The sequence below is a fragment of the Zootoca vivipara genome, chromosome 1, assembly GCF_965207765.1.
Source record: "Zootoca vivipara chromosome 1, rZooViv2.hap1.1, whole genome shotgun sequence".
Taxonomy (NCBI): Eukaryota; Metazoa; Chordata; class Lepidosauria; order Squamata; family Lacertidae; genus Zootoca; species Zootoca vivipara.
In genome coordinates, this window is record NC_142582.1 from 126,455,068 (window position 1) to 126,479,345 (window position 24,278).

Here is a 24,278-nt window from a genome sequence, read left to right on the forward strand (position 1 = left end):
GGCGTCCCCACTGCGCGTGCGCGCTGCACACTGGTGCGAGAAGAGAAAGGGAAAGGTTAACCCTGCAGCTGCCGCTCTCGAAATAGCCCCAAGGCGACACGCTCGACGTGTGCGTTGCCCTTTTAAGAGTCGAGCTCACGGAAGCGGAGGTGGGAGCCTACAGCCAATCAGAGCCACGGTTTAGCTGCTCGCTCCGCCCTCTCTCTGAACTCCCACCCCTTTCTACTTCAGCCCTTTGGTTGAGTCTGGGGCTCCTAAGCCCCGCCTCTGGGCGATGGTTTAAAAGGGTGTTGGGAGCCGTGCCGTAGCAGCTGCAAATAAGGTTGCTTGTTTTATAAGAGAGCCGCCTCCATAGCCTAATGAGCTTTTAGTGTTTTATCAACCTGTAGTGTTTTTATTTCTTTGTTTCGCAAAATTTGCATGCTGCTTGACTGCAAAGAAGATTAAGGATGACATCAGCACTGAAAATTGTACAAGCGTAATTTAAATATACAGAAAACTTAAAAAACAAAAACAAACCCACAATAGACTAGACTTAAAACAAATTTAAAATTCACGCAAACTTTCTAAACGTCTGGGTTCTAAAGTACAGTTGTAAATTCTTCTTGATTTCATTGGTTTTTTTGCTTTTTGTAAACCACTTTGAGGTTTTTTTTTTACCCCCCCCCCCCCATCTTATTTATTTAGGCTGCAGCCCTAAGCTTACATACCTTTGAATTCACTACCTCACTGAATTCAATTGGACTTACTGTGTACAGCTGAAAATGGTGGCAGCATAAAGATAAATTCAACAGAGTAAATAATAATTTTTGACGGATGTAATAGTGGAAAACCGATTGGAATAGTTATCGTAAAATATGCAGGGATGTAAGATATGCAAAATGAACCATGGAAAGAGAAGAAGGGTAGTCATTGGATATTTTAAAGTATGTAAAATGTTTATTTGAAATTGTAAAACAGAAAATTTAACAAAAATTACATTAAATAGAGAAGTGAATCCTATTGAGTTCAACAGTGAACATAGGAAGCTGCCTTCGACAGGATCAATCTACTCTGTATAGTCTGCTCTGGTTTATCTACTCAATATTTTCTGGCACTGACTGGCAGCAGCTCCCTAGCGTTTCAGACAAAGGGGGGTGTTGAATCTGGGACCTTCTGCATGTGTCATTCTTAATCACAACGAATCAGCAAGATTATGTGTTTCCAAAAAGAAAAAGAAAAAAGACTAATACTCATTCAGGCTACATTAGTTAGACACACAGTTTCCAATTCGTGAGAATTAACACTGCCCTTTCTGTTCCTCCCCTCCACCATCCATGTGCAATTCTTAGGGTCGATTCTTTAATAAACTAGCTAACACATTTTTCCCTCCATAAACAGGAACCGGAGCTGGTCCCTAGGGGCAAAAGGGACAGTGGCCCAACAATAACAGCCACTTCATTTCACTCTCCTCTTCTTGCATTTTATATAATCTCTCACTCTCTGCTTGCTCCCATGTAGGTGTGCCTAGGGGGGGATGACACCCCGTCATCACCCTCTGTCTGGCTCTGTCTAGCAGATTCGGAATGAAATGTCTCAACAACAGTTATGTTAAATTACTTTCTTTTGCCCCCAAGTGCTCAGAAAAATCCTCAGCGTTTGGAAACTAGGAAGCTAAATAAAAAAGATTACACCTGGGAGTACCTTTCATGTGGTTGACAAGTATATTTTGCAAAATTACAAAGAAAAAGCCTTTTTTGTCTTAATTAAAGAAAAACACCTAAAACTAAAACAAGTTTCAACTATTCTGATTATTTCTACTTTTAGTTAAGTGTTTTTTATTTCTTTACTTGATTTCGGAGGGGCAGCTGCCCCACCCCCCACCCCCTGGCTATGCCCAGGCCTGTGTTCAGTGATGGGGACGCATCCTGACTGAGCGCCCTGAGGGAGGGTCATCAAGCGGTGACTCTGCATCCCCCTCCCTGCCATCCCATCGCACACAGGCCAACATGCCAAAACACACGTAGGAGGGCAGTCGAGCAAGGAACCCTCTTCGCTGATGCAGGGAGGGGAGAGGCGGGAGACGCCCGCGGCTCTGTCTCGGGTGCTGGACCGCACGTATAGTGGGCGTGGCCCGGCTGACCCGATTGGCTGGGAGCGGCCGGAACGTTTGACTCATTTGCATCCGCCTCCTGCATCCTCTTCTCAGCTCCGAGCTGGAGCCGGCGCAGCAGGGCACACCAAGGCAGACAGCAAGGATGGGGAGCAACTAGCTGGGGAGCGTTTCCCTCCTCGCACGTACGCCTCCCATTTTAAGGGATTGCTTTGTATGGTCGATCTGGTGCGAAGGAGGCGGTTTTTTTAAAGCGCTCTTAAGAAAACTGGTTCTCTCTCTCGCCATTCCGGGTAAGTATAATACTGGGTTATCAGAGATCGGTAGTGAGTCGATTTTAGTGGTGTAATAGAGCGCACTTAGGTCGGGTTGCCATGCACCCACTTTTTCCAGGACACATCTTTTTCCGGGGTTAAACTTGAGACAAGTTTATTTGCTTTGAATAGCCGTCAGTGTCTTCTTTTCTGCTCTTCAAAATATGGCAATTCTAGATGTACTTTTAATAGTTGCATAGATGAAGGAATTTGGGTGGGTAAAACTCTGTGGCTCAGAATATTGCTTTAAAGGGGGCTAGACCTGTTCTCTGAGCCATGTGGAACCTCCACAGCTGGTGATAGTGTACCTCTGAATACTGGTTTTCCAGAATCATCAAAGTGTGGTGTTGCCTTTATATGGGCTTTCAAGCTATTAAAAGCAGAGTAAGGCCCATTCTCCTTTGCACCTGTTTAGGGAAATGGTTTGGCAACAGACCACCCAATCCACACAGATGGAGGGCTGCCTTATCATTGCCAAGAATGTAAAACTATTTGGAACTGCTATCAATAGTTGACTTGTAGAGTTAACTTGCTGCCTTAGTCAATATGAAGAGAGTGCAACTTTGCTCTCATTTCTGCTACTGAACTTCTCTAATGAACTGACAATAATATATTTGGGAAGGGAAGGGAAGTACTGTACTGTAATGAAAGAACAGAAGCAGCTGATTAAAACATACACAAAAACATTGTGAGCAGGCAGTTACATTTTACATTGTATTAGCCTACCGGTAAATATGAGAAAGTATGTTGTTTTATAAAAATTGTATAGGGATGAGATGAGACCTGGTCAGCACAGCAAACTGTATATACATTTTATTTTAAGTTGCCAGTTACTTGAAACTAATTAAGGTAGCTATTCCAGATAAAAAGAATTAGCCCAACGTCTGCAAGACATCATACAATATACCACACATTTTATTTGGTTGTGTGTAGGAATTCACTTTCAAATGTCAGTTGTAAGCAGACTTAAGCTAAGATAGCATAGTTAAAATCAGAGTTGCACACAAGCATGTTACACTTGTTTCTTGAAACTGAATCAGGGCTCTGATGTGCAAAGAAAGGTATACCTAATTCTTTCTAAGGGACACTTTCTGTACTCCTAGGTTATGTTTGAGGTGTGGGAGATTTGTGTGAAGATGTCCAAAACTGGCTACATTGCCAGGCATGATGGAGAAACCAACAGACCGCTGAACTAGTTTGCTTAGAGCATGGCATTCCCTTATATTATGCATACACTGAAATTCAATAGCACAAAATGTGGCTTGCTTCCTTTCTTTAAAAAATAATAATCACCAAGTGACGAGGATAGCTCCTTGCCTTTTCTCCTGACTAGCAGAATCAAATTATATTGTGCAAAGTTTAGAGGCTGCAGAATTTGGATTGCTTATGTCCAGACTAAGCATGTGTATGTTCAGTATTAAAATACTGTCTACTACTAGAGCTAACATTCCTCATGTTAAATAAAAAAATTCCTTCAGTAGCACCTTAAAGACCAACTAAGTTTTTATTTTGGTATGAGCTTTTGTGTGCATGCACACTTCTACCAAAATAAAAACTTACCGGTAGTTGGTCTTTAAGGTGCCACTGAAGGAATTTTTTTATTTTGCTTCGACTCAGGCCAACACGGCTACCTACCTGTAACTATTCCTCATGTTAGTCACTGTATGGAAAAGCTACGAAGTTGAAGACTTCTGCTTGGCAATTGTAATGTAAGAAACAAACCCCAAATACAGCCTCAGCAGCATGGAGCATGCACAAACTCAGCAATCTCTTCCTATTTTGGAATATGTTGTTTTCTTCCATGATTTCTCAGTCCACCAATGAGGTATGTACATTCCAGGTGACGTGTGATTCTATAATTCCATAGCTTTTGGGAGACTTCGTTTGTTCCAGTGATTTCACAGTAGAATGGGCTGAAACACAATTGTGTTCAGATGATAGAAGACGCACTGCACATAAAAGGTTAACTTGCACTTGGTGTGGTATTTGAGTGCTCTTGGTATACAATCCCAGGACCCAGGTTGGATGAGAATTTTGTGTGTGTGTGTGTGTGTGTGTGTGTGTGTGAGAGAGAGAGAGAGAGAGAGAGAGAGAGAGAGAGAGAGAAATGCTCTGTGTATAGGAGTGCTTCCTAAGCAGAGATCTCAACATATGCCATGAAGCAGGCACTGCAAAAGAAATGGGACAGCAAGGAAAGAAGTGTTCCCACTGGGAAGCAGAAATGTTTGCGCAGATGAATGTCTGGAAGAGCGCAATATTGAATTCTACCCAATGTGTCTTGTATCTTCATTTTTTCAGTACGGTCTAAAGCAGCGTTCGGCAGCAGGTAAATTAGGAACCACTGGTAGATCTATGTGATTTTCAATAGCCTGGCAAAGATTTATGACTCCCAAATAGCAACAATAATTCCTCCTCGCCCCCATCAGTTAAATTGGGGTAAGCAGAGAGCTTGCAGTTAACTATGAGTGATGTTCGGGTTAAACGAGTGTGGGAGGTTGTTTCAGTTCTGTTCCGATACTAGAACCTCTTAAGCTCTTGATGTCCAGAAATTGTCCTGTCTGATCAAAGCTTACTGACTTACTGAGAACAATGGAGTTTGCTTCTGAATAGGCATGTACATGTGCAGATATGTATCCTTCTGCCAGACCACAAGCTTCATGAATTCCTGAAGCTTAAAGGCATCCAATCCTATATCATTGCTCTATACTTTCAGCAACTTTACAGTGGCAAAGTACATTTGACATGTGAACTAAAGGCACTTGCAAGACCACTTCTAATGCAAAGAATTATAGACACTAGAAATTAACTGTCACCTGCAGATATATACGCTTCGGTTTCAGGCCTGGTCCACATATAGTTTTATTGATGTAATAAAACAATACAGTTAGTGTTAGATCCAACCACGTAAGAGGGAAAAAAAGAAATGGAGGAGGGATAATTATTATACAGCACAAAGAAGGAAATGAAGATGTTTTGTGACATATTACCTAAATAAAAAGGTTCCTAAAATATATTCAGTATTACTGAAATCTATGGTTAACAAAAATAAAACAAATGGATGTTAATAGCAACAAGGTGCATTAAAAACCAAAACATCAATTATTACCAAGCAACTGAATGATGAAACTAGGCAACTCTGCTAACAAGGCAGGGATGCTTTACGATTTGCTTGAAAGATCACCTCTACCAAACAGGGTCATTGGAACATTAAAATTCAGTTATTAGGTACACAATATTAGCATGAACTTCCAGAGCTATAGGCGGGGGGACGGGGGGGACTTCTCCCTGCAGAGGTGGCAAAGCGACTACTTTAAAAACATTGTTTTTCAATTAAAAGATAATTCATCCACATACGTAACGTAAGAAGATCGCTACTGCAGTAGACCAAAGGTCCAGCCAGATGCATCAAGGAAGCCCAGAAATAGGGCGTGAAAACAACAACAGCCCTTCCCTGCAAACTGGCATTTAGAGGTCCACGGCCCCTCCAAACAGATTCCACTCAGCTACTGTGGCAGGCAGCCACCAATAGGCCTGTCTTCCATGGGTAATCTTTAAAGTAGTGAATTGTGTGAAGAAATGCCTTCTGTCCTGAAACAATCTTCACTGGGAAAGCCAGAGTTCAAATAGTGCAAAAAGGAGGGGGAAATCTCCTATCTGCTTGCTCCACGACGAATCATAATTTTATAACCCTCTCCCTGGTAATCTCTTAAGCAACTTTAAAATGCCCCAAATGTTGCTAGGCCCTCCAGATCGAACTCCCCCCCCCTCCCCGAACCATACACGGACATTAAAACACAGCATTTAAGAACCCTCTCTTTTTTGAGTAGAACATGACAAAAAAATAGAATTACTCCAAAATTTCTACATGATTTCACAGGCAGTAAACATAAACAAGTGGAAGAGAAAAGAAATAAAAAAACCATTTTCTTTAAAAACTAGCTTTATAAATGCAGTATATATTGCATGAGGAACTGCTGGCATTTCATTTTTATTTTCTTAAGAAAATAGATTGTGCGATTGTGGCTACAAATGCACTGCTGCAAAGCAATGTTTCTCTTCTTTAAAAAAAGTAAAGTAAAAATTTATCTGAACATTAGAGCACACAATGCCTTCAACCACGCGAGAGAAGGCTTAGACTATTTCACCGCGGTGGTGATTCACTTGATAGAAATATTTTCAGTGACAAAAACGCTTGATCCAAAATAAAAAATAAATACTACTTTTTAAAAAGGTGCTTACTTCAAAGCTGCCATTGCAAGTGTGTTCTAAACATACTGGACTTTGATTGTTTATGTACCAAAAAAATGCACCATTAGCCAAAGTTACTGTTGTTACATAAAGAACATTGTTGTTTTTAAAAACACTGTCCAACGTAGAAAGGGGATCAGAACCAAACTAACTGAATTAGTGCAGTACCTGTAGCCAGGCTTCTAAAATCAGATATAGAAAATATAAATACGACTGCTTTTAGGTGGTGGGTCACCAGTGTCCAAGAAAACAGAACAGTTGTGTGTGGGGAAAGCTCAGTTGACTTGATCCAGGGCTTTGAGCAACTCTTCACCCTGTAGCAAGTTGCGGTTGCCTTGTATGGGTGCGTTTACTTCACAGTCATAGCTGGTAAGTTGCGGGAGTCCCTTCTCGTCAATGGACTGCCCTAGAAGTTTACTTGCTATATCTGCAAGGGGGAAGGAAGCATGTGTTAACTTGCACAAAACACATACATTATTCGGGGTTAACATTGGTTTGGCAAATCCGAAAGAATACAAGTTGCGCAAGGTCTGCTAGACTGCCCTATGTGCACGCTGCTGTTTTCTGAGGAAGGCTGGGGTGCCGGAAGTACTGAATGTGGAACCAGGACTCCGTTTTCTATTACAAAAACAAGTTTCTAGTCTTTATGGCTGTGACAATATATCCCAGAAAAAGGGTGTGGGCAACGCCTCCTGAAATTGCAAGCCAGAGGAAAGACTGAGTAAGACCTCAAGTAGTCAGGGCCATGGGGTCCGCTCCTATCCTAAAAAGAGGCACATTTTACATAGGTTGCAGAACCCAGCTATTCTAGGCCCAGAATCTGGCTACAAGACTTAATTATTTTTAGGCAAAACACACCGGTAGGGAGTGGCTGCTTAGTCCTCCTCTCTCCTCCACAAACTATTTCTTCCATCCGACTTCAAATACCCATTTCAGTCCATCCTCCCTCTTCTCACCACTCTCCGTCTCCAGGTAGACACAAAACTAAGGCCCTCATGTAACCGTTATACCAATAAGGGTTTGCTCTCTCAGCCTGCTCCTTTTATATTAGGAACACAGGAAGCTGTATTGTACGGAGTCAGGCCCCTGGTCCATTGCTCAGGATTGTCTACACAGACCGGCAGAGTCTCTCCCAGCCCCACCTGGAGATGCCACGGATTGAACCTGAAACGTTTTGCATGCAATGTGGATGCTCTGCCACTGACATACGCTCTTTCTGTTGCTTCAGGTTTTGTCCAAATGTGTAGGGGGGAAATACAGAAGCCACGGTTCTTTCCTTCAAGGAGCAGATAAATTCTGTCCCACCCAGACAGGGCCCTGGATCCTAAGGTTAATGGAAACTCTTTTGTTGGCTTCCCCATTCATTTCAGTATTATTATTATTTGTAGTAGTAGTAGTAGTAGTGTGGGGGGGGGGTGTCACACATCTCCAGGTTAACAATGACAGAGGAAAAAAGAGAGAGCACCTGACTTGGTCTTGCTCCATGAACAGCCACTGACCTGATGGTATTAAAATGACTGTCTTCTCCGACACCTCATTCTGCCCATTAGATTTACATCCTTTTACGCGTTTCCAAGCCAGGGACACATTTTCCCCAGGACTTCTTGACTGCGTCAGTAATGTGCCCTTAAAACACACAGATTGGGGGGGGGGGGAGGGAGGGAGAGGGAGAGGGAGAAAGAGAGAAGTCCAATTAATATAACTACAGAGATCCCATACAGACATACTACCGAGTTAACCAGCTGCTGTGCAAAAATGGTCCTTTTTTAAAAAAAACAGTATTTTGCAGGGGGAAATCTGAATATAAAAGTTTAGGAACAATAAACTGTGCAAAGGGACATCCTGTTTATTTTGATGAGGCTTTGGTGGCGGCAGGTAAAGGCCGCCAACTGTACACAACCTTGGAATAGTTGCTGCCAGATCCACCACCTATAAAATTTATTGTTTATCTCTAAATCTCAAAATTGTTTATCTCCGAGGCTCATGGCTACAATCCTATGCACATTGACTTAGGACTCCCTCACATGTGAAATGCATAGGATCAGGCAGGCAGCATACCTACCCCAACTGTACAAACAAGACTTTTGGCTAATATTGTGAACAAAAAGTGCAAAAATGAGAATTCTCTGCCATGTTGTAAAATGTTTGCATTCGGCTATTCACTCGCACCTGCCAGTCTTCCTCACTTTAAAAATGGGACTAACTGGACTCCTTGGGCCATGGTTTTGTGCAGACTTGCTGGTAAACTGTAAGGGTTTGATGCTAGAATTTCTGAACTGTAGTAACTAAGATGTGGGTTTGTCTTTATAAATTCTGGTCACCCTAAGTGTATGGTTCAAGTGGCACAGCAAGCAAGTGTACCAGGCTACAAAGATCAGCGCCAGCTAATGGACCAATGGGGTATGAAGAGCAGAAAGTGCAAGCCCACCAAACCTAGTTCTGCCAGATACGTTGCAGGGTCTTGAGGCAAGAGAACTCAAGTTAAAAAGAAATGCCTATGGTTCAGTGGTGTTGAATAGGGTTATTTTTAAAAGTTCAAACAACTGTACCATCACCTGATATGAAGGACAGAACCATGACCACATGGGTACAACTTGATTTAAGTTACCACCCCAGAAAATTTAAGCTTTTTTTTTTTTAAAAAAAAGCAACAACCTTGTGTTGTTGTTTTTTAAGGGAGGGACTGTATATTTAAAAACTTACAATGCCCACTGCTTGGAAAAGCAAGCCATCCTGTTCCATTTTCCGTTTCCTATGACTATTATGCAGAGCTATTAACTTTGGATTAATTTCTTCATTTGCTGCAGCAGTTGATCTACTGAAAATAACAAGTTCAGAAGGTTAATTCCCACTCCCCTCCAGACAAATGTCCTGGGTTAAAACCAACCGCATGTGTGTCATGGCTTTAAAGGGGAAAAAGTAAGTTCCACAATGCTCTCTTGCTTGTAAAAATGTGAGTTCCAAGGGGCTCGGGTTCACAGAACACTGATGTGTGTCGTACAACACAAAAGAAGAGACAGTCTTCAGAGAAACCTGAAGACCATATTTCAGAGAATAAGAACAGCTTTTAGGATATGTTCAAATGTTTGGGGCAGCAGTGGTCAGTCAACAACAGGATGGGGTATGAGGTTAACTGCACCTCAGTAAGACTGAAGCAACTTCTGAGACAGACTGGTGCCAAGAAAGTGGTGCAATCAAAGGTTTGCAAGTTCCCCCATGTAGAATATTCCCAATGCATATGAAACAATCAGCACATTGGGGGTGGAGGGGAGAAACAATCTGGCAATGAAGACATCATACAAAATTCCTGCTTTTCTGTGTTGGCTCTAACTTGCAACCAGTTTCAGGGTTCCTGTGTAGACGTTTGGCACCTAGAGAAGAGTTATTGAAACTCTGTCCGAGGCAGCATTACCAGCAGCAATAAGTGTTGCCAAGAAGATAGCACACACTCAGTCTTTTTCAAGCAAACCATACAAAGTTTTAGTCACGATCAAAACTATCCAGGCAGAGACTGATAACCTGAAGCCTAAACCTGGAATTGTGTTATAGGACAGTATTTGGCTGAAACCTAGCGATATCTTTTTGGTAAAAGAATCAATAGGTATCAAGTCAACTGTGATAAAAGTACACAACTCCCTGCAGCAACACGGGAACCCACGACCCTGAGATTAAGAGTGTCCTGCTCTACCGACTGAGCTACGTGACTGGTTTTAAGATCAAGTGGGCAACATATTATTATATATTATATTATATTTTATATATATTTAAACTACCTTTTACCCAGCGTGACTGTTAACAAGTTTGGCACTCCTGGACTCGGCTTCTCTTCCTGCTCTGTCGTGCCTTTTCCTTCTCTGACTGGAGACGTTGTTCGACTGAGATTCTCGGCATAGGGTGATGCTGGGGCACTCTCGGCTTCTATGACGATGTGAACAGGAGCAATCAGTGTTGTCGATTCATCCTCATGTTTGATTGTCACAGGTAGTTTCTTGTCTGCGGCAGGCTGAAATCCCGTGACGGTGCCCACTTTGGAAGGAGGGCTTGCCGAATTGTTCTCCAGCGGAGAAAGCTGGTCAAAGGAACGCAGCTGGAAGTCATCGTCCATGGGTATGTAGGGCGCCAACATTTCCAGGTCTAAATCAGTTTCCTGAAATGTCAGCACAAGAAAGTGTAATTGCATCTTTTGACAGGGAAATCGAGACTGCAGTGATGGTCGAGCCATCTTTAGGGCTCCCATCTACCAAAAATTGCTGCTTTCCAAACCTCCTGCCATTTCCAAATGTTGAGAGCCCCATTTAAATGAACGGACACAGTGAGCAACGCGGCTATGTACACAATTCTTGTGTTTCATTCCTCATCCCAGGTTGAATTGAGCCTTCCAGCTTCCAGGTCACACAAGTTCTATAAAAACATTGCCGGCTAACACTGCACACTATTAGTAAACATTTAAAAAAACTGAATGCGGCCACAACGGAGGCCTAAGAAAATCTGAATTTAGGCCACAACGGAGGCCTAGAAAGTGAGTGTTTCCTCACCTGCATAGAATATGGGTTTTTGGACTCTGGGTCTATTGCAAATAGCTTTTCCACCAGCTCCAACTTGAACTCGCTGTCAATCTCGCTGTCCACATTGAAGCAATAGTCATTAGGAGGACTACGGGGCTGTAAAGACAATCCACACCTCTATTCAACAAACTGTGCATTTCCCTCACCCAATTTTAAAAGTGGTCTACAGTGGTACCTATACTTAGGAATAACTCTACTTACTAATGTTTCTACTTACGAATGGAGCTCCGTCCGCCATCTTGGATGCGGTTTAGATAGGATTTTTTCTACTTACGGATTTTTAGATAGGGTTGCTTCAACTTACGAATTTTTTCTCCCAATGCATTCTTATGGGATTCGACTTACAATTTTTTTTTGACTTATGAATATGCGTTCAGAACGCATTACATTCGTAAGTAGAGGTACCACTGTATGTTCAAAGATTTCCCCACAATGCATTAGAGCTTCCGTAATCAGGATTCTTCAAGATTCCAGGAACACGCAGCCCGTGGCTGTTGCAGCTCACACATATTTAATGTCATAAATATATCCCCAAATTCAAGGGACACCCCCCTCGCCCTCACTAAAAATCACCTTTCTAAAATCTTCTCCTCAATCTAGTAATCCTTTCCTTTGCTCATCAGTAAAGAAGGGTTGCAAGTTGTCAGAGGGCAGAATTCTGTGCAGCTCAAAATGCTTGGCTTAAGCCACCATCTGCTATGAGTCAAGTGAAGCAAGAGGAGCTGTTCTGCAAGGTTCAATCCTCAGCATTTCAAGGTAGGGCTGAGTAAGAGACCTGTCTGAAATCCTGGGAATGCAGCTACCAGTCAAGAGTAGACAATACTGAGCTAGATGGAGCAACACAAATCAGCTTTCTATGATCCAAAAGGAGCTTGACTTATCTAGCTCTCCTGTTGCATTATTTGGTGTTGGATCACGTTATGCTGACTGGATTGTTTTAAGCTGATAGTGAAATGTATGCTGCCCCCAAGCGTCTTGGAAGAAGGGCGGGATACAAAGCTGACAAATTTGACATTGAAAATAGAGATATTTTATTTACAGGTCAAAAACAGAGATTCAGTTAAAAATTACAGATCTGCAGCAGATTATCAGATGACTAACCTCAGGTGGGCTTTGGCTGGGGCTTCCATCAGAAGGAGTATCTGGTTTTTCTTGCATCCGGCGGATGGAGAAAGCAAGATCCAAGGGCTCTGTGCTGGGCTCCAGCTTGGACACCACCTCTCTATTGAGTGCTGGGTCCGCATTGCTACGAAGTGGCTTTGTAGCTTCAGAAGCAGGCGGAGGGGAAATAGCCAAATTTATACTCTGCAATTTCTCGCTGGATGAGGGGAGCATTACATCGTTATACAAGGGAACGTCATCAAACTGCTGCTCATCAGACTCTACAAAAATTAAAGAAAAGCCATCACCCTAAGTGTTGTGTCCCACCTTAAAGGGCCTCATTAAAAACCCAGCACATTTTACACTTGCGACACCCTGAGGGCATCCGGCAAAACATGCCGCTTGCTTTTAATGTACTTCATAGGCAACTCTGCCTGTCAGAAGGCTGCCTGAATTAAACACCCACCCACCATCATTGCTGAAATCCAACGCTATTATGGTGTCTCCAGCTGCTGGAGCAAGGTAGGTTAATGCATCTGGCTCCTTCTTAAGCTTCTCATAGAGGCTGTTGCTGTCTTCCAGTTCAGTCTTGTCCAGTATTTTGATCATTCCCACCTCAGGGGAATCCACTGGTTTCAACATGCGCTCGGTTTGCTGGAGTGAAAAAATCAAATCGCCCTGAACAATGCCACTGCAGAAGAGAAGAGGAGGAATGTTAGAGAGCACCTTGTAGCCTTTGATTCCCCAGTTTGTTACTTTAGTGGCATCCAACACTTTCTATCCCTTTCCTGCCGATGAATCCCTGAGCGACTGCCACAGGACCCTTGCTTGTTGCAGAGAACTTTACGGTGTTAACTCAGTCCATATGCTGAACTGACCACACCTACCTATAGAACACATCCAACACTTCCCCCTATGGCTGCACACTGCAGGGAAGGATTGCAAGTAGCGGGCAAGCTGCTTTTCCAGGAAACTGATCTCCTGCTACTCATCCTCTCATTGAGGAACCCAGAACAATACTCTAAAACCACTGCAACACTTACTTGGGAATTAGCCTGAACTCAGTGGTTAGCAAACTCGTGAGACTGGGGTGGACATGTTCATTAGTAGCCTGGCAAGAGGCTTTCCGGATTAGTGCAATATGAGAACAAATCTGAAGGATGCAGACAAAATAGAGATTAGTATGCAAAGCGTAACATCTCAGGCCACATTAATTTATCCAAGATACGTTCTCTTGATGGAAGCCGTAACACTGTAGTCATCTACAAAGTTGATAAGCTGCTTCTCCCTATATATTTTGTTTTATGTATTTCAAGCAATATAAGATAGGAAGATATTTGTAGTCTACAACCTTTAAGGTATAGAACATAGAGTCCTATAGAATTTTTTTATTAAAAAAACCAACTTTCTACTTGTTTGGAAAAGCCCTAATGAAGAGGCAAATATGATGTGACAGATATCTGGTACTGTTAATGAATATAGATGTTTAATTGCATCCTTCTATAGATTGTTCTTTTAGTGCACTATATACTAAGAGCACGCACTATGAGGTCTCACCACAGGCGCAGTGGCTGTTCACAGAACATTGCCCTCCATGGCTCAATTGAGCCTCATTTACCCTTCCCCGTCCCCAACACATGCACGCAATATATATGCACATGGGTGTTAACATACACAACGATGTAAGGCAATAGAAGGTACTGGTGGGTCCATTCAGCGTTCCATCTCTGAATGCTGCACGGTACTTGTGTCCCAGAGAATGATTAAATTGCAAGGCAGATAGATCGTGTAGGTGGCATGTGCACACATTTAACCCAGGCATGTTCCCTGCAATGGCAGTTCTGCTATTTGTATTAATGGGGTTAATATGCCCTGTGGGAGTCTGCATGACGGACTGGACTGCACACACACAAGCAGACTAGGGTGCATTTACATATACAGGTGTCTACTGGTGTTTTTCATTTTTAATATATATGCAGCACAATTCAGGCACAATCCAAGCTATAAAAATGTATGTACATTGTGTGAATATTACGTGTGTGTGTGTGTGTGTGTGTGTGTGTACACGCTTTAACTGCCCCCCCCCCAAAATATAGAATGAGGCAATCTATAGGAATAAAGGAGCTATGGTGCGACTCCGATGTAACCATTTTCTAGTTAGTCTTGTTAGCAAGTTCCTTGGGCATCTCTGACAGCATAATATGAAAACACACATACACATTGGGTTATATGAATTATGCATTCAGGTTTTCATAGCTTCCCTTAAAATGAAAGGAAATATGTTTTGCTAGCAAAGGCAACAGTATTGCACGAGAGAGAGAGAGAGGGAGAGAGAGAGAGAGAGAGAGAGAGAGAGAGAGAGAGAGAGAGAGAGAGAGAGAGAGAGAAAATACAATGAACTACATAGATGACAGATAGATAGATAGATAGATAGATAGCCAGGCTGTTTAGGCATACAGTACAGGAGTGCCTGGCGTGCTATGGTCCATGGGGTCACGAAGAGTCGGACACGACTAAACGACTAAACAACAACAACAACAACAACTGGTGTCACTAGACTGATCTCTGGCATTGAAAAACACCCACCCCTAAATACCCACAGGTAACACAGAAAGCTCACCTCAAGACATAATTCACACACACTATACACTGTGGCTGAGAATTCTTATTGTTGTATATGACGGTTGCTTGAGTCTCAAGCCAAACATAGCCCCCATGTTTGGCAAGCATTCTGTACTGCCCGGTGGTCACCTGTCCTTTAGCGAACACTGGAAGCAGAAAGAAACACACATTATTTACATCAGGGGTCAGCGACCTTTTTCAGCAGGAGGCCGGTCCACTGTCCCTCAGACCATGTGGTCGGCCGGACTATTTTTTTTTTTTGGGGGGGGGGGAATGAACAAATTCCTATGCCCCACAAATAACCCAGAGATGCATTTTAAATAAAAGGACACATTCTACTCATGTAAAAACACGCTGATTCCCGGACTGTTCGCGGGCCGGATTACAAGGCGATTGGGCCGCATCCGGCCCACGGGCCTTAGGTTGCCTACCCCTGATTTACATTGTTTGGCAATGTCTAAAATGGTTAACAGTGAAACAATCCATAGCCTTTAGAATGTTGCTGGCACTATGGCGCATGATAGCTAGAAGTAAGCAACAGAGAGTGTACTTCAGCCTTTAACTATCTCATTTATAAAACCACACACACACACACACACACACACACACACACACACACACACACACCACTTACTGTCATTATGTGTTTTGGTCAGATGATCAGAGTCCAGGGCGTGATAATATTCATATATGGAGCGACCCAGGAGCTCATCGGGGTTGTATCCCATCAGTTCCGTAATCCTTGAAACAAAAGGGAAAAGGATGTTAATTCAGTAATATTTCTACATATTGCAGTGCAGATAAAACTTTATTTAAGGTCAGGTATTTTGTTTTTTAATAAGGGCAGGTGACTTCAAGGAAAACCACACCCAGGCTGCAAGCTACTGAAACAAACACAAACCACTTGGTTAGCTGCATTAGCAAATAAGTTGCTTGTGGCTTTTCGGAACAGCCGTATGAATTATTATCACTTCCCATATTAAATTAGGCCTCAGCTAGACTGGTAAAGAAAAAGTGATTTATATGTGTTGCATGTGCAATATAACTTTGTGCCACCAGATGGTGACTTGGAGTCCTGTTTTTCTCTACCCGTTTTCCCTCTTTAAATTTACAGTGCTTTAAACTGAAACGCTTCTTTGATGTGTCTAGATCAGGCATCCCCAAACTGCGGCCCTCCAGATGTTTTGGCCTACAACTCCAATGATCCCTAGCTAACAGGACCAGTGGTCAAGGATGATGGGAATTGTAGTCCAAAACATCTGGAGGGCCGAAGTTTAGGGATGCCTTGTCTAGAGCCAGCCTGTGTGTTCCCTGTAAATAACTCATTTTTCAAAAAATGGGGAAGTCACTCCCCTAATCTAATCAAGACACTGATAACCAAGGCCCTCCAAGATTCTCATCATGCCCTTTTCAGGCTGTATCCAACTAAATTGTTGCTTGTGCAAAATGACTTCTGCAAGTGCAACAGAACTTCCCCACTCTCTGCTCCCCTTACCCAAAAAATATTTGGGGGGGGGGGGCGGTGTCCCTTCAACCTTCCAGAGCAAATTTTGGGGCAGGTGACACATGGAGAAGGGAGGTTCCACTGAAGTCATTCCACAAATGCAATGATACAGCCAATACATAGGCATGTCTCCCTCCTACATTTTGCTTTTTATCATGGTAGATATATGCCTCCGTATCACAACTAGCAGTAATTTAACACAGAAGGCAGCTGCTTCAGTACTGTGAATTCAAGTACAACTTTTAGGTCCAATTCATGCCACCAATTTCAGCTTGACACCAGTTCCAATAATAACTGCCATTGCCATGCATCATATTCGGACTCTTGATGAGGGTTTTGTTTCTTTTGAGTTTTAGATAAGGTGCATCCAGGGCATAAAATCATGGGATGAAAATGTTTTACATAAAGGTGTAACAGAAACTACATAAAATGCCCTTAGTGTTCATGGTGAGAATCACTTCTGCTCCAAGCTGAATGTTTAGAAGGACCATGTTTTAGTTATTGGCTAGCATAAAGTATTTAATTCTTTTGGCCACTGGGTGGCAGTGGCATTATTGCCTGGGTGGCATTATTGCCTCAATAATTTTTTTTAAAAAAAACACCTTGATTTTGGTTATAAGCTTATGAAACGGTTAAGCATAACTTAAAATGGAACTGTGTAACTGAAGAAGTGTGCATGCACACGAAAGCTCCTACCAATGACAAACTTAGTTGGTCTCTAAGGTGCTACTGGAAGGATATTTTTTTTATTGAAATGGAACGTACATCACGTAATTTCTCTGGAAAGCATTTTGCATCATTGGTTTTCAGATTCTGGAGTTGCAAAACCCAAGGACCTACGTGTTTAACTCTTGCCAAATAAAGTGTCAAGGAAACAGACAAGGCTAGTAACAACATGCAGGTCCACCTACCACCATTCACGGGAAAAGCCAGGCACCACTTACTTTCAGTCAGAGCTTTTACCTTTCATCACAGTATGAAAATTTCATGTCAAGGCAGTGGCGGCTGAGGAACGTCTTGCTGTCCAAGGGGACTTCAATATTTGATGGATGGGGGATGGGTTCACAGATTAACACCAAACACGTCATGGGGGGCTTTTTATATCCACACACTGTCTGGTTGTTGCAATTGTCATAGACGCGAATATGCCCCGTGCAATGAAGTACCTGGGTGTTGGGGTGAAAAGGGGAGCTTGGTTACTGCTTGAGGCAAAAAGGAATACCATATAGGACAAAGTAATGGAGGGAATCAGACAACACAAGTTGAAAGGGGTATTGTATGACAAGGAGCTTCACCATTCGGCAATTGAACTTTAGCTACCGACTCTAATTACCCGAGGAACATCAAAAGGCAGCAAGCTTATGTATCTAATTTGCAGCAAAAGCCATTGCTAATTCAAGCATTACTTTGATGCTCCTCAAAGGCTCACCGACTGCAAAAAAAAACATTGGGTGCAATGGCTGGTGGGATTGCTAAAGTCTTTCCCACCCAGATGCCATCCTCCTTTAAAAAAATTTTTGAATTTTTTTTGCCAAGTGTGTACAGCTAAACATGTACACATGTGTGTAAGCTGTGGGTCTACTGTAAATCTTGACACCAGCCATTCTAACTTCAAAGTCTGTTGCTCTGAGAGCACATGTATGATTACCTTCCATGTGGCAGACTTTATATTGACAGTTCTTCCTCGGCTGGTTAATGTACACTTCATTCTGAGGAAAAAGCTGCGCTCCGTGTTATGTTCCTTCCCCTTTTTCACAGAACCTAATGCAAAAGTGTTTAAGATCAGTATTATACACTACTTTATACAATATTGAATCCAGAAGGCAACAACTGAAATACAGTCTTAAGGCAGCAAAAGTACTTTTACGGTTTCTTTTCCAGCAGAGTTTAAAGCATTTCAAAGGGTGTTGAATGCTGTAGAAACTGCTGGAGTTGAGAACATGGCAGGGAAAGGAGAGCCTCAGCACCACTGTATCCTATTCAGCAGCCCAAACATCCAGATGTGGCCACTGTCATAATGGATGCAAACAGCCCAACCAGTGTGGCTGTTACAATGCTGGTTATTGCTATGTCAGTTTCAGGAAATGCAGCAATTAATGCAGAAGTAGTCAATATTGTGGGAGACAGGTGCTCAGTGTAGATGAAAATTTAAAAGGCCTAGAGGACAACAACTTAGAAGTGAGTGGATTAACAGAATAGTATCAGGGCTGTGTTTTAGAATGCCTCTCCCCACTTTTAATTAAAGGCAAACAAACAAATCCCGAGGCAGGTCAAACCAGATTTAGTTTATCTTCAAGAGGTACTTAAATGTACTTCTCAAGCACATGCAGAAAACAGATCCTATCATTAAGATAGATGAACTGTTTTGCAGATGAGAAAAACAGTAAAGGGTACTCATTTTTGCTCAGAGCTTCCCATGGCATGAAGCGACACTTGCAATGTGTAAGTTGTAATCCCACTGTTCCAAGTAAAATTTCCCTGTGGGGTGGAGCCACAGCAGAGTATGCTATGGCAGTGGTCCTCAACCTTGGGCCTCCAGATGTTTTTGGCCTACAACTCCCATGATCCCTAGCTAGCAGGACCAGTGGTCAGGGATGATGGGAATGGTAGTCTCAAAACATCTGGAGGCCCAAGGTTGAGGACCACTGTGCTATGGCACTTCATGTCAAAAGGCACAATTTATCCCTCGTTGTGCTGATGTAACCATGGTTGCTCCACATCCGAAACTTTTCACTTTATGAAACAGTGGCACTTGAGGGTCAAAAGACCAATTATTGCTAAGTATTTTACATCCTCAGGACTGGTTCACATTCTCTCCTGCCTGAAGATCATACATGTGTGTGGGGGCCACAGACACATAGATTTGATTCATATAAACTCCTCAATCAGTGGCATGGGAAGGGTTGGGTCTATGAGTGTATAGCACTACTCATTTTACAAGTGGCTGGCTCCCCAGGCCCTCAAAAGGGAGGATTTTGCACAAGTACAGCCCAGGCATGTCTAGATCTACGCAAGGGTTGCTCAAGTCACATATTACCATATATGCAAAGGAGGCAGGGGCTCTGGACCCACAAAGAGGATCCTTTGCTGGGTAAACGCATTTACTGAATCACAATTTCTACTCAATATATTAAAATCTGTATTTTTATTTGCATAACTCCCAACTTTTAAGGTTCAAACCCTTGCAAGGAAGCTTACAACAGTCAGAAAAGTACAACATAACAAACTCTGCAATGCAAAAACTTTTCATAACTTTTGAAAAGCAGCCCTGGGTGTTTCACTTAATTTAGGTATCCTGGGTTAGGCTGTTCCTTAAATCAATCAAGCATAATCAGTAGCAAGCAATCAGAGGAGGCATGCGACCTGAAGTTAAAAGCCTGAACATCACTGTTTTACCATTCCGGTGGGTGAGCATTTCTCTCAGCTCTTCCTGGTCACACGGATGAGTGAAATCAAACACACTGTGTCCGGTCAACTCGAACTGCAAAAGAAAAAGTTCAATCTTATAGTGTGTTTTCCATAGACAAAACACCGGACACAACCCAGGTTCAGTACTTTTAAGTTAATGGGACTGTGGCTGTATTGTAGGACAATATTTTATTTTAGTTAAAGCGATGGTAGGAGATGATGGCTTCCTACCTGTGTGAGCCCCATGCACTTGTTCACATTTTCAGACATGTAGATCATGTCTCCATCCTCTGAGAGAACCATGACAAATCCGTCAAGAGCTTTTAAGTAAAAGCAATTCAGCTGAGTCTCCATTTCAGCTTCTGCCTCCAGGTCACCTAGACATTAAGACATCTACACATTAGATTTCAGACACTTAGGCACTAGACAAATTTGGTCGGTCACCCATGTTCATATTTCCTGTTTGATTCCACCAGCACTCATTCATATCATCGCTAAAACACACCAGTCATAATAACACTTTCAAGGTGGAAAGTTGGTGCTAATCAAAGATGAAAGTTATAGAACCTACATAAAAGCCTGAAGGCTCATTATACATTATAAAGTCAAAATGTTAGATTTCAGAGGCCACTAAAACCTTGACTCTGAACATACAATATTGATGCTAAGGATGTGACTGCAAGAGTACACTATCAACTACTTAATTTGATATGGGAAACCTACAGGGTCTAAAGCAGGCATCCCCAAACTATGGCCCTCCACATGTTTTGGACTACAATTCCCATCATCCCTGACCACTGGTCCTGTTAACTAGGGATCATGGGAGTTGTAGGCCAAAACATCTGGAGGGCCGCAGTTTGGGGATGCCTGGTCTAAAGGAACATTGGGAGAAGGATACCAAACTGAGGATAATGCCTGGTCAAAGATTTGGGAGACAAAGCCAGTGCATTCAATTTCCCAGATCTCTAGATTTGAATCTCTCAATCCGATTGTTGTTTAACTGTTTTAACTGTTTTGCTGTTTTAAATAGCTTGTTCATTGTATATTTAATTATTTAATTAAATTAAATATTTAATTATGGGTGCAGCCCTGTTTAGGGAAGCTTTTAATATTTAATGCTGTATTGTTTTAATATTCAATTGGGAGCCGCCCAGAGTGGCTGGAGAGACTCAACCAGATGGGCGGGGTATAAATTTATTATTATTATTATTATTATTATTATTATTATTATTATTATACTTGCTTTACTATGTATTTTAATTACAGGTAGCTCTATTTTTTGTAATTGGTTTAATTATTATTATTTTGCTTCTTGGATTTTATACCTGAGATGGGTAGGGTATAAATAAAAAAAAATTATTTGTTTGTGAATCACCTCTATATTTCTTCTTGAAATGAAAGACAGTTGTTTATATTTTATTTATTTATTATTAGATTATTATTATTATTATATGTACTTATGACCTATGCTACTCACATATCTTAACATCACAAATTTCTCAGGGAAAAGTCCTCTCCCTATTAAGTACCGTACTTTCACAAGTGGATGAGATCACACCTGTTTGGCTCTCTCAGGTAAATCAGCAACTCACAGTATGTGCCATCCAGGCAAAGAGCAAACTTCATAGTTTCAGAAAGTTTAGAACACCATGTGCCTTCAAACCGTGCCCTGGGCCTTTTAGTGTCTGTCTCCGCATAAACCAGGTATTATAGGTTACATAAAAGATATATAAAATGGGCTTTTAAGAGATAGCAGAGGCAGCTGAGAAAATATTGTGGAAACAGTGGCAATTTAACTGAGTAGGGTATACAGTATACGCAAATAAAACTCGAAAAAGCTTGTGTTGCTGACAGTCTTTAACAAAATGTAGCAAGTCTGTTATCTCTCCCAGAGCTCATCATTTTGTGGAGGTAACATTCTCTAGCAAAAGCAATGTCACAGGGGTTGAGGGTGAGAGGATGGCAAACTTTGAGCTCCACCACTGAAAAAAGATACTTCTTGAGTTTTCCCCTCCAATTATTTCACGAAATGACCTTCCTGACCTGCATGGGGTGGGGAGTGAAATTAAGTTGCTGGGAAATGATGCAATTTCAGATCGTTGCAACACAAACACAAGAGTTAAAACTTCTGATTCACCGAATTGTTACAAACCCTACTTTTCACTCATCTTGAGGACCCCCTTCCATCCTTCTTCAACTGTAAAATCTCACCTGCATCAAGCAGTTTTCTCATGCGCAGGTAGCTGATTGTTAGCCTCATAATTGAGGCTTTGTCGAGATGTGCGCTCACATGGTGGGGAAGAGGCAACTGGTGAGCCAGTTCATAGAACACCTCCGATTCCTTACTCCTCCTGCACCTGGCTGCATCTCTGGATTTCTCCTTTCTGCGTTCTGAACTAATCCTGCGGAAATAAAGTTAAGCATGAGTATTTAAGACCATGTGTATTTGCCTTGTGTTCTCATTGAGCAATTATTGCCTCCAAGCAACCACCTGAAGACAGAGCCACCATACCAACCTCCTAGGTACCATGAGGACCACATGGCTAGTTTTATCTTTCTCACCGTGAGAAACGCCACAGGTTTTTAGTCTAGAAGGGAGAAAGAACCTCAAACACGTAGCCTTTATGGCTGCACTTTAAAAGGGGTGGGGACCCCTTGAATCTGACATTCAATGCTAGAGGAGGCTCCATAGGTGGTTTACAACAGTGTTCTTCAGCCTTGAGCCCCCAGATGATACTGCACTATAACTCCCATCCTCTTTGTCCATTGGCTAAGGTGGCTGGGGGTGGTGGGAGGTGTCCAACGATTGAAAAACAGTGGTTTGCAAGGAGTGGACAATTGCTAGCAATTCCAATACAGAGTTACTGCATTCAGGGCAAAATAATGAAGTTTCAGAACTATTTTGAGCGCTTAACCAACAACAAATGCCAAAACAACAAAATAATAATCCCTGTTAAAGTAATAAAATTGGTTTAGTCAGCCCGAAATAAGGTTTCAGCTGTCTTTGCAAAAGCCAGCAAGGAGCGGGCGACTGGGACTTCCTTGGGAAGGAATCCCATTGTGAGGGGCCACCACTAATAGACACTCTGTCCTTTGCCAACACCAGCCATGCCTCTGAAGGCCACAGTGCTAGAAACTCAAAAGCAAAGCAATGCTAGCACACCTGCCATGGTCAAGCACATGGCTCTACCTGTGGTATTGTCTCTATGTGTGGCACTGGTCCCACTGGAATAGCTCCACCAGAGTGGTGGGGAGGATAACCAGCAAGCCAGAGCAGTGGCTGCAGAGAGATATGCAAAGCCTGAAAGAAGCAGCAATGTAGGAAAGATGAGCAGGAGGGTAGGCACCGTTCTCATAGCAAGTTTTTGAAAGGTTGAGCTAATTTTTTCCAGTTACTATTTCGACCCAATATAGCTTGCATTTCACAGCAGCTCAGATCTTCCTTGTAAGGCAATTCCTTTAAGCTATCCAGATGACTTACTCATGGAGAAACTGAGCAGCTATGCCTTTTGAACAGGAATGCCTTACAAGCCGCTCGGCGTGCTTCCTCTGGGGTCCTGTTCAGAGATTTCTCTTGGGGAGGGAAAGGGTTGTACAAGATACCCTGGATTTGTAGCATCACTTCTGTAATAGGAGCTCACCTTCCAATTCCTCCCCCCCCCTTTGTTTAAAGGAGAGAGAGAAGAATCTATGCAAAATCATTTTGGGGGGGGGGTAGTTCCACTTTGTCACATGCACCCTTCTCTGCAGAATTTCTACTCTAAGAATTCTCTGTGATGTGGCAATTACAAGGAAATTCACCAGCTGAGCCAAGAATGGTTCTAAAAATCAAATATTCTGCAAGTGCTTGTTTTTGCTTTGTTTTGTTTTGCTGAAGGATAGTATATCCCCTCAAACTGAGATGCAATTTTGTTAACTTTGCACTACTGTGCACACCTAGGGCTAATCCAAAATGTGACCAAGTGGCCACCATTTCACAACAATCTGTTATTTCCACCCCCCTGGAATTTTTCATACACACAATTATTAATACTACATTTACGGTATATCCCACTTCTCCTGGGAGGAGTTCATGGTGAGAGGCCCAAAGTCACCCTGCGAGCTTCATGGCTGAGTGGGGATTCGAACTCTGGTCTCCCAGATCCTAGTCTGACACTAACCATTATATCAATATTGTTTAATATATAACCTTTAAAGAGTTCATTTTAATCTTAGCTACCTTGGGTAGCTTATGATGGGAAGGCAATGTACTGACATAATAATAGGTGATTGGAGAAATTCAAGGAAAACAGGTCTGCCCGCACCTATTAACCACGATGTGATGGTTCAATATGCTACTGATAAGGAGGAGGAGCTGTTGACTTCAGAAGGAGTTTTGACTACAGCACTGAAAGGTTGAGTGAGATGAGAGGGAGGTTTGTGGG

The 24,278-nt window shown here is 42.3% G+C and overlaps 1 protein-coding gene across 2 annotated transcripts in view; it reads right to left on the bottom strand.

Annotated features, from left to right (window-relative positions):
• Positions 1 to 5,240: 5,240 nt before the first annotated feature.
• The window catches only part of HIF1A (hypoxia inducible factor 1 subunit alpha), a 38,022-nt gene continuing 18,984 nt past the window's right edge, over positions 5,241 to 24,278 (bottom strand). Inside the window, exons 2-15 of one of the 2 annotated variants that reach the window (XM_035104323.3) lie at positions 22,066 to 22,256; positions 20,086 to 20,231; positions 19,843 to 19,927; positions 18,095 to 18,207; positions 17,410 to 17,612; positions 15,577 to 15,683; positions 14,941 to 15,088; positions 12,791 to 13,011; positions 12,321 to 12,601; positions 11,190 to 11,315; positions 10,428 to 10,801; positions 9,358 to 9,472; positions 8,154 to 8,280; positions 5,241 to 7,081 (exon numbers count right to left, since the gene is read on the bottom strand). In XM_035104323.3, coding sequence (XP_034960214.1) covers positions 6,930 to 7,081; positions 8,154 to 8,280; positions 9,358 to 9,472; positions 10,428 to 10,801; positions 11,190 to 11,315; positions 12,321 to 12,601; positions 12,791 to 13,011; positions 14,941 to 15,088; positions 15,577 to 15,683; positions 17,410 to 17,612; positions 18,095 to 18,207; positions 19,843 to 19,927; positions 20,086 to 20,231; positions 22,066 to 22,256 — 2,389 coding nt within the window. In that variant the 3' untranslated portion in view covers positions 5,241 to 6,929. The remainder of the gene's footprint in view (positions 7,082 to 8,153; positions 8,281 to 9,357; positions 9,473 to 10,427; positions 10,802 to 11,189; positions 11,316 to 12,320; positions 12,602 to 12,790; positions 13,012 to 14,940; positions 15,089 to 15,576; positions 15,684 to 17,409; positions 17,613 to 18,094; positions 18,208 to 19,842; positions 19,928 to 20,085; positions 20,232 to 22,065; positions 22,257 to 24,278) is intronic. The other variant, XM_035104333.3, reaches the window with a different exon arrangement.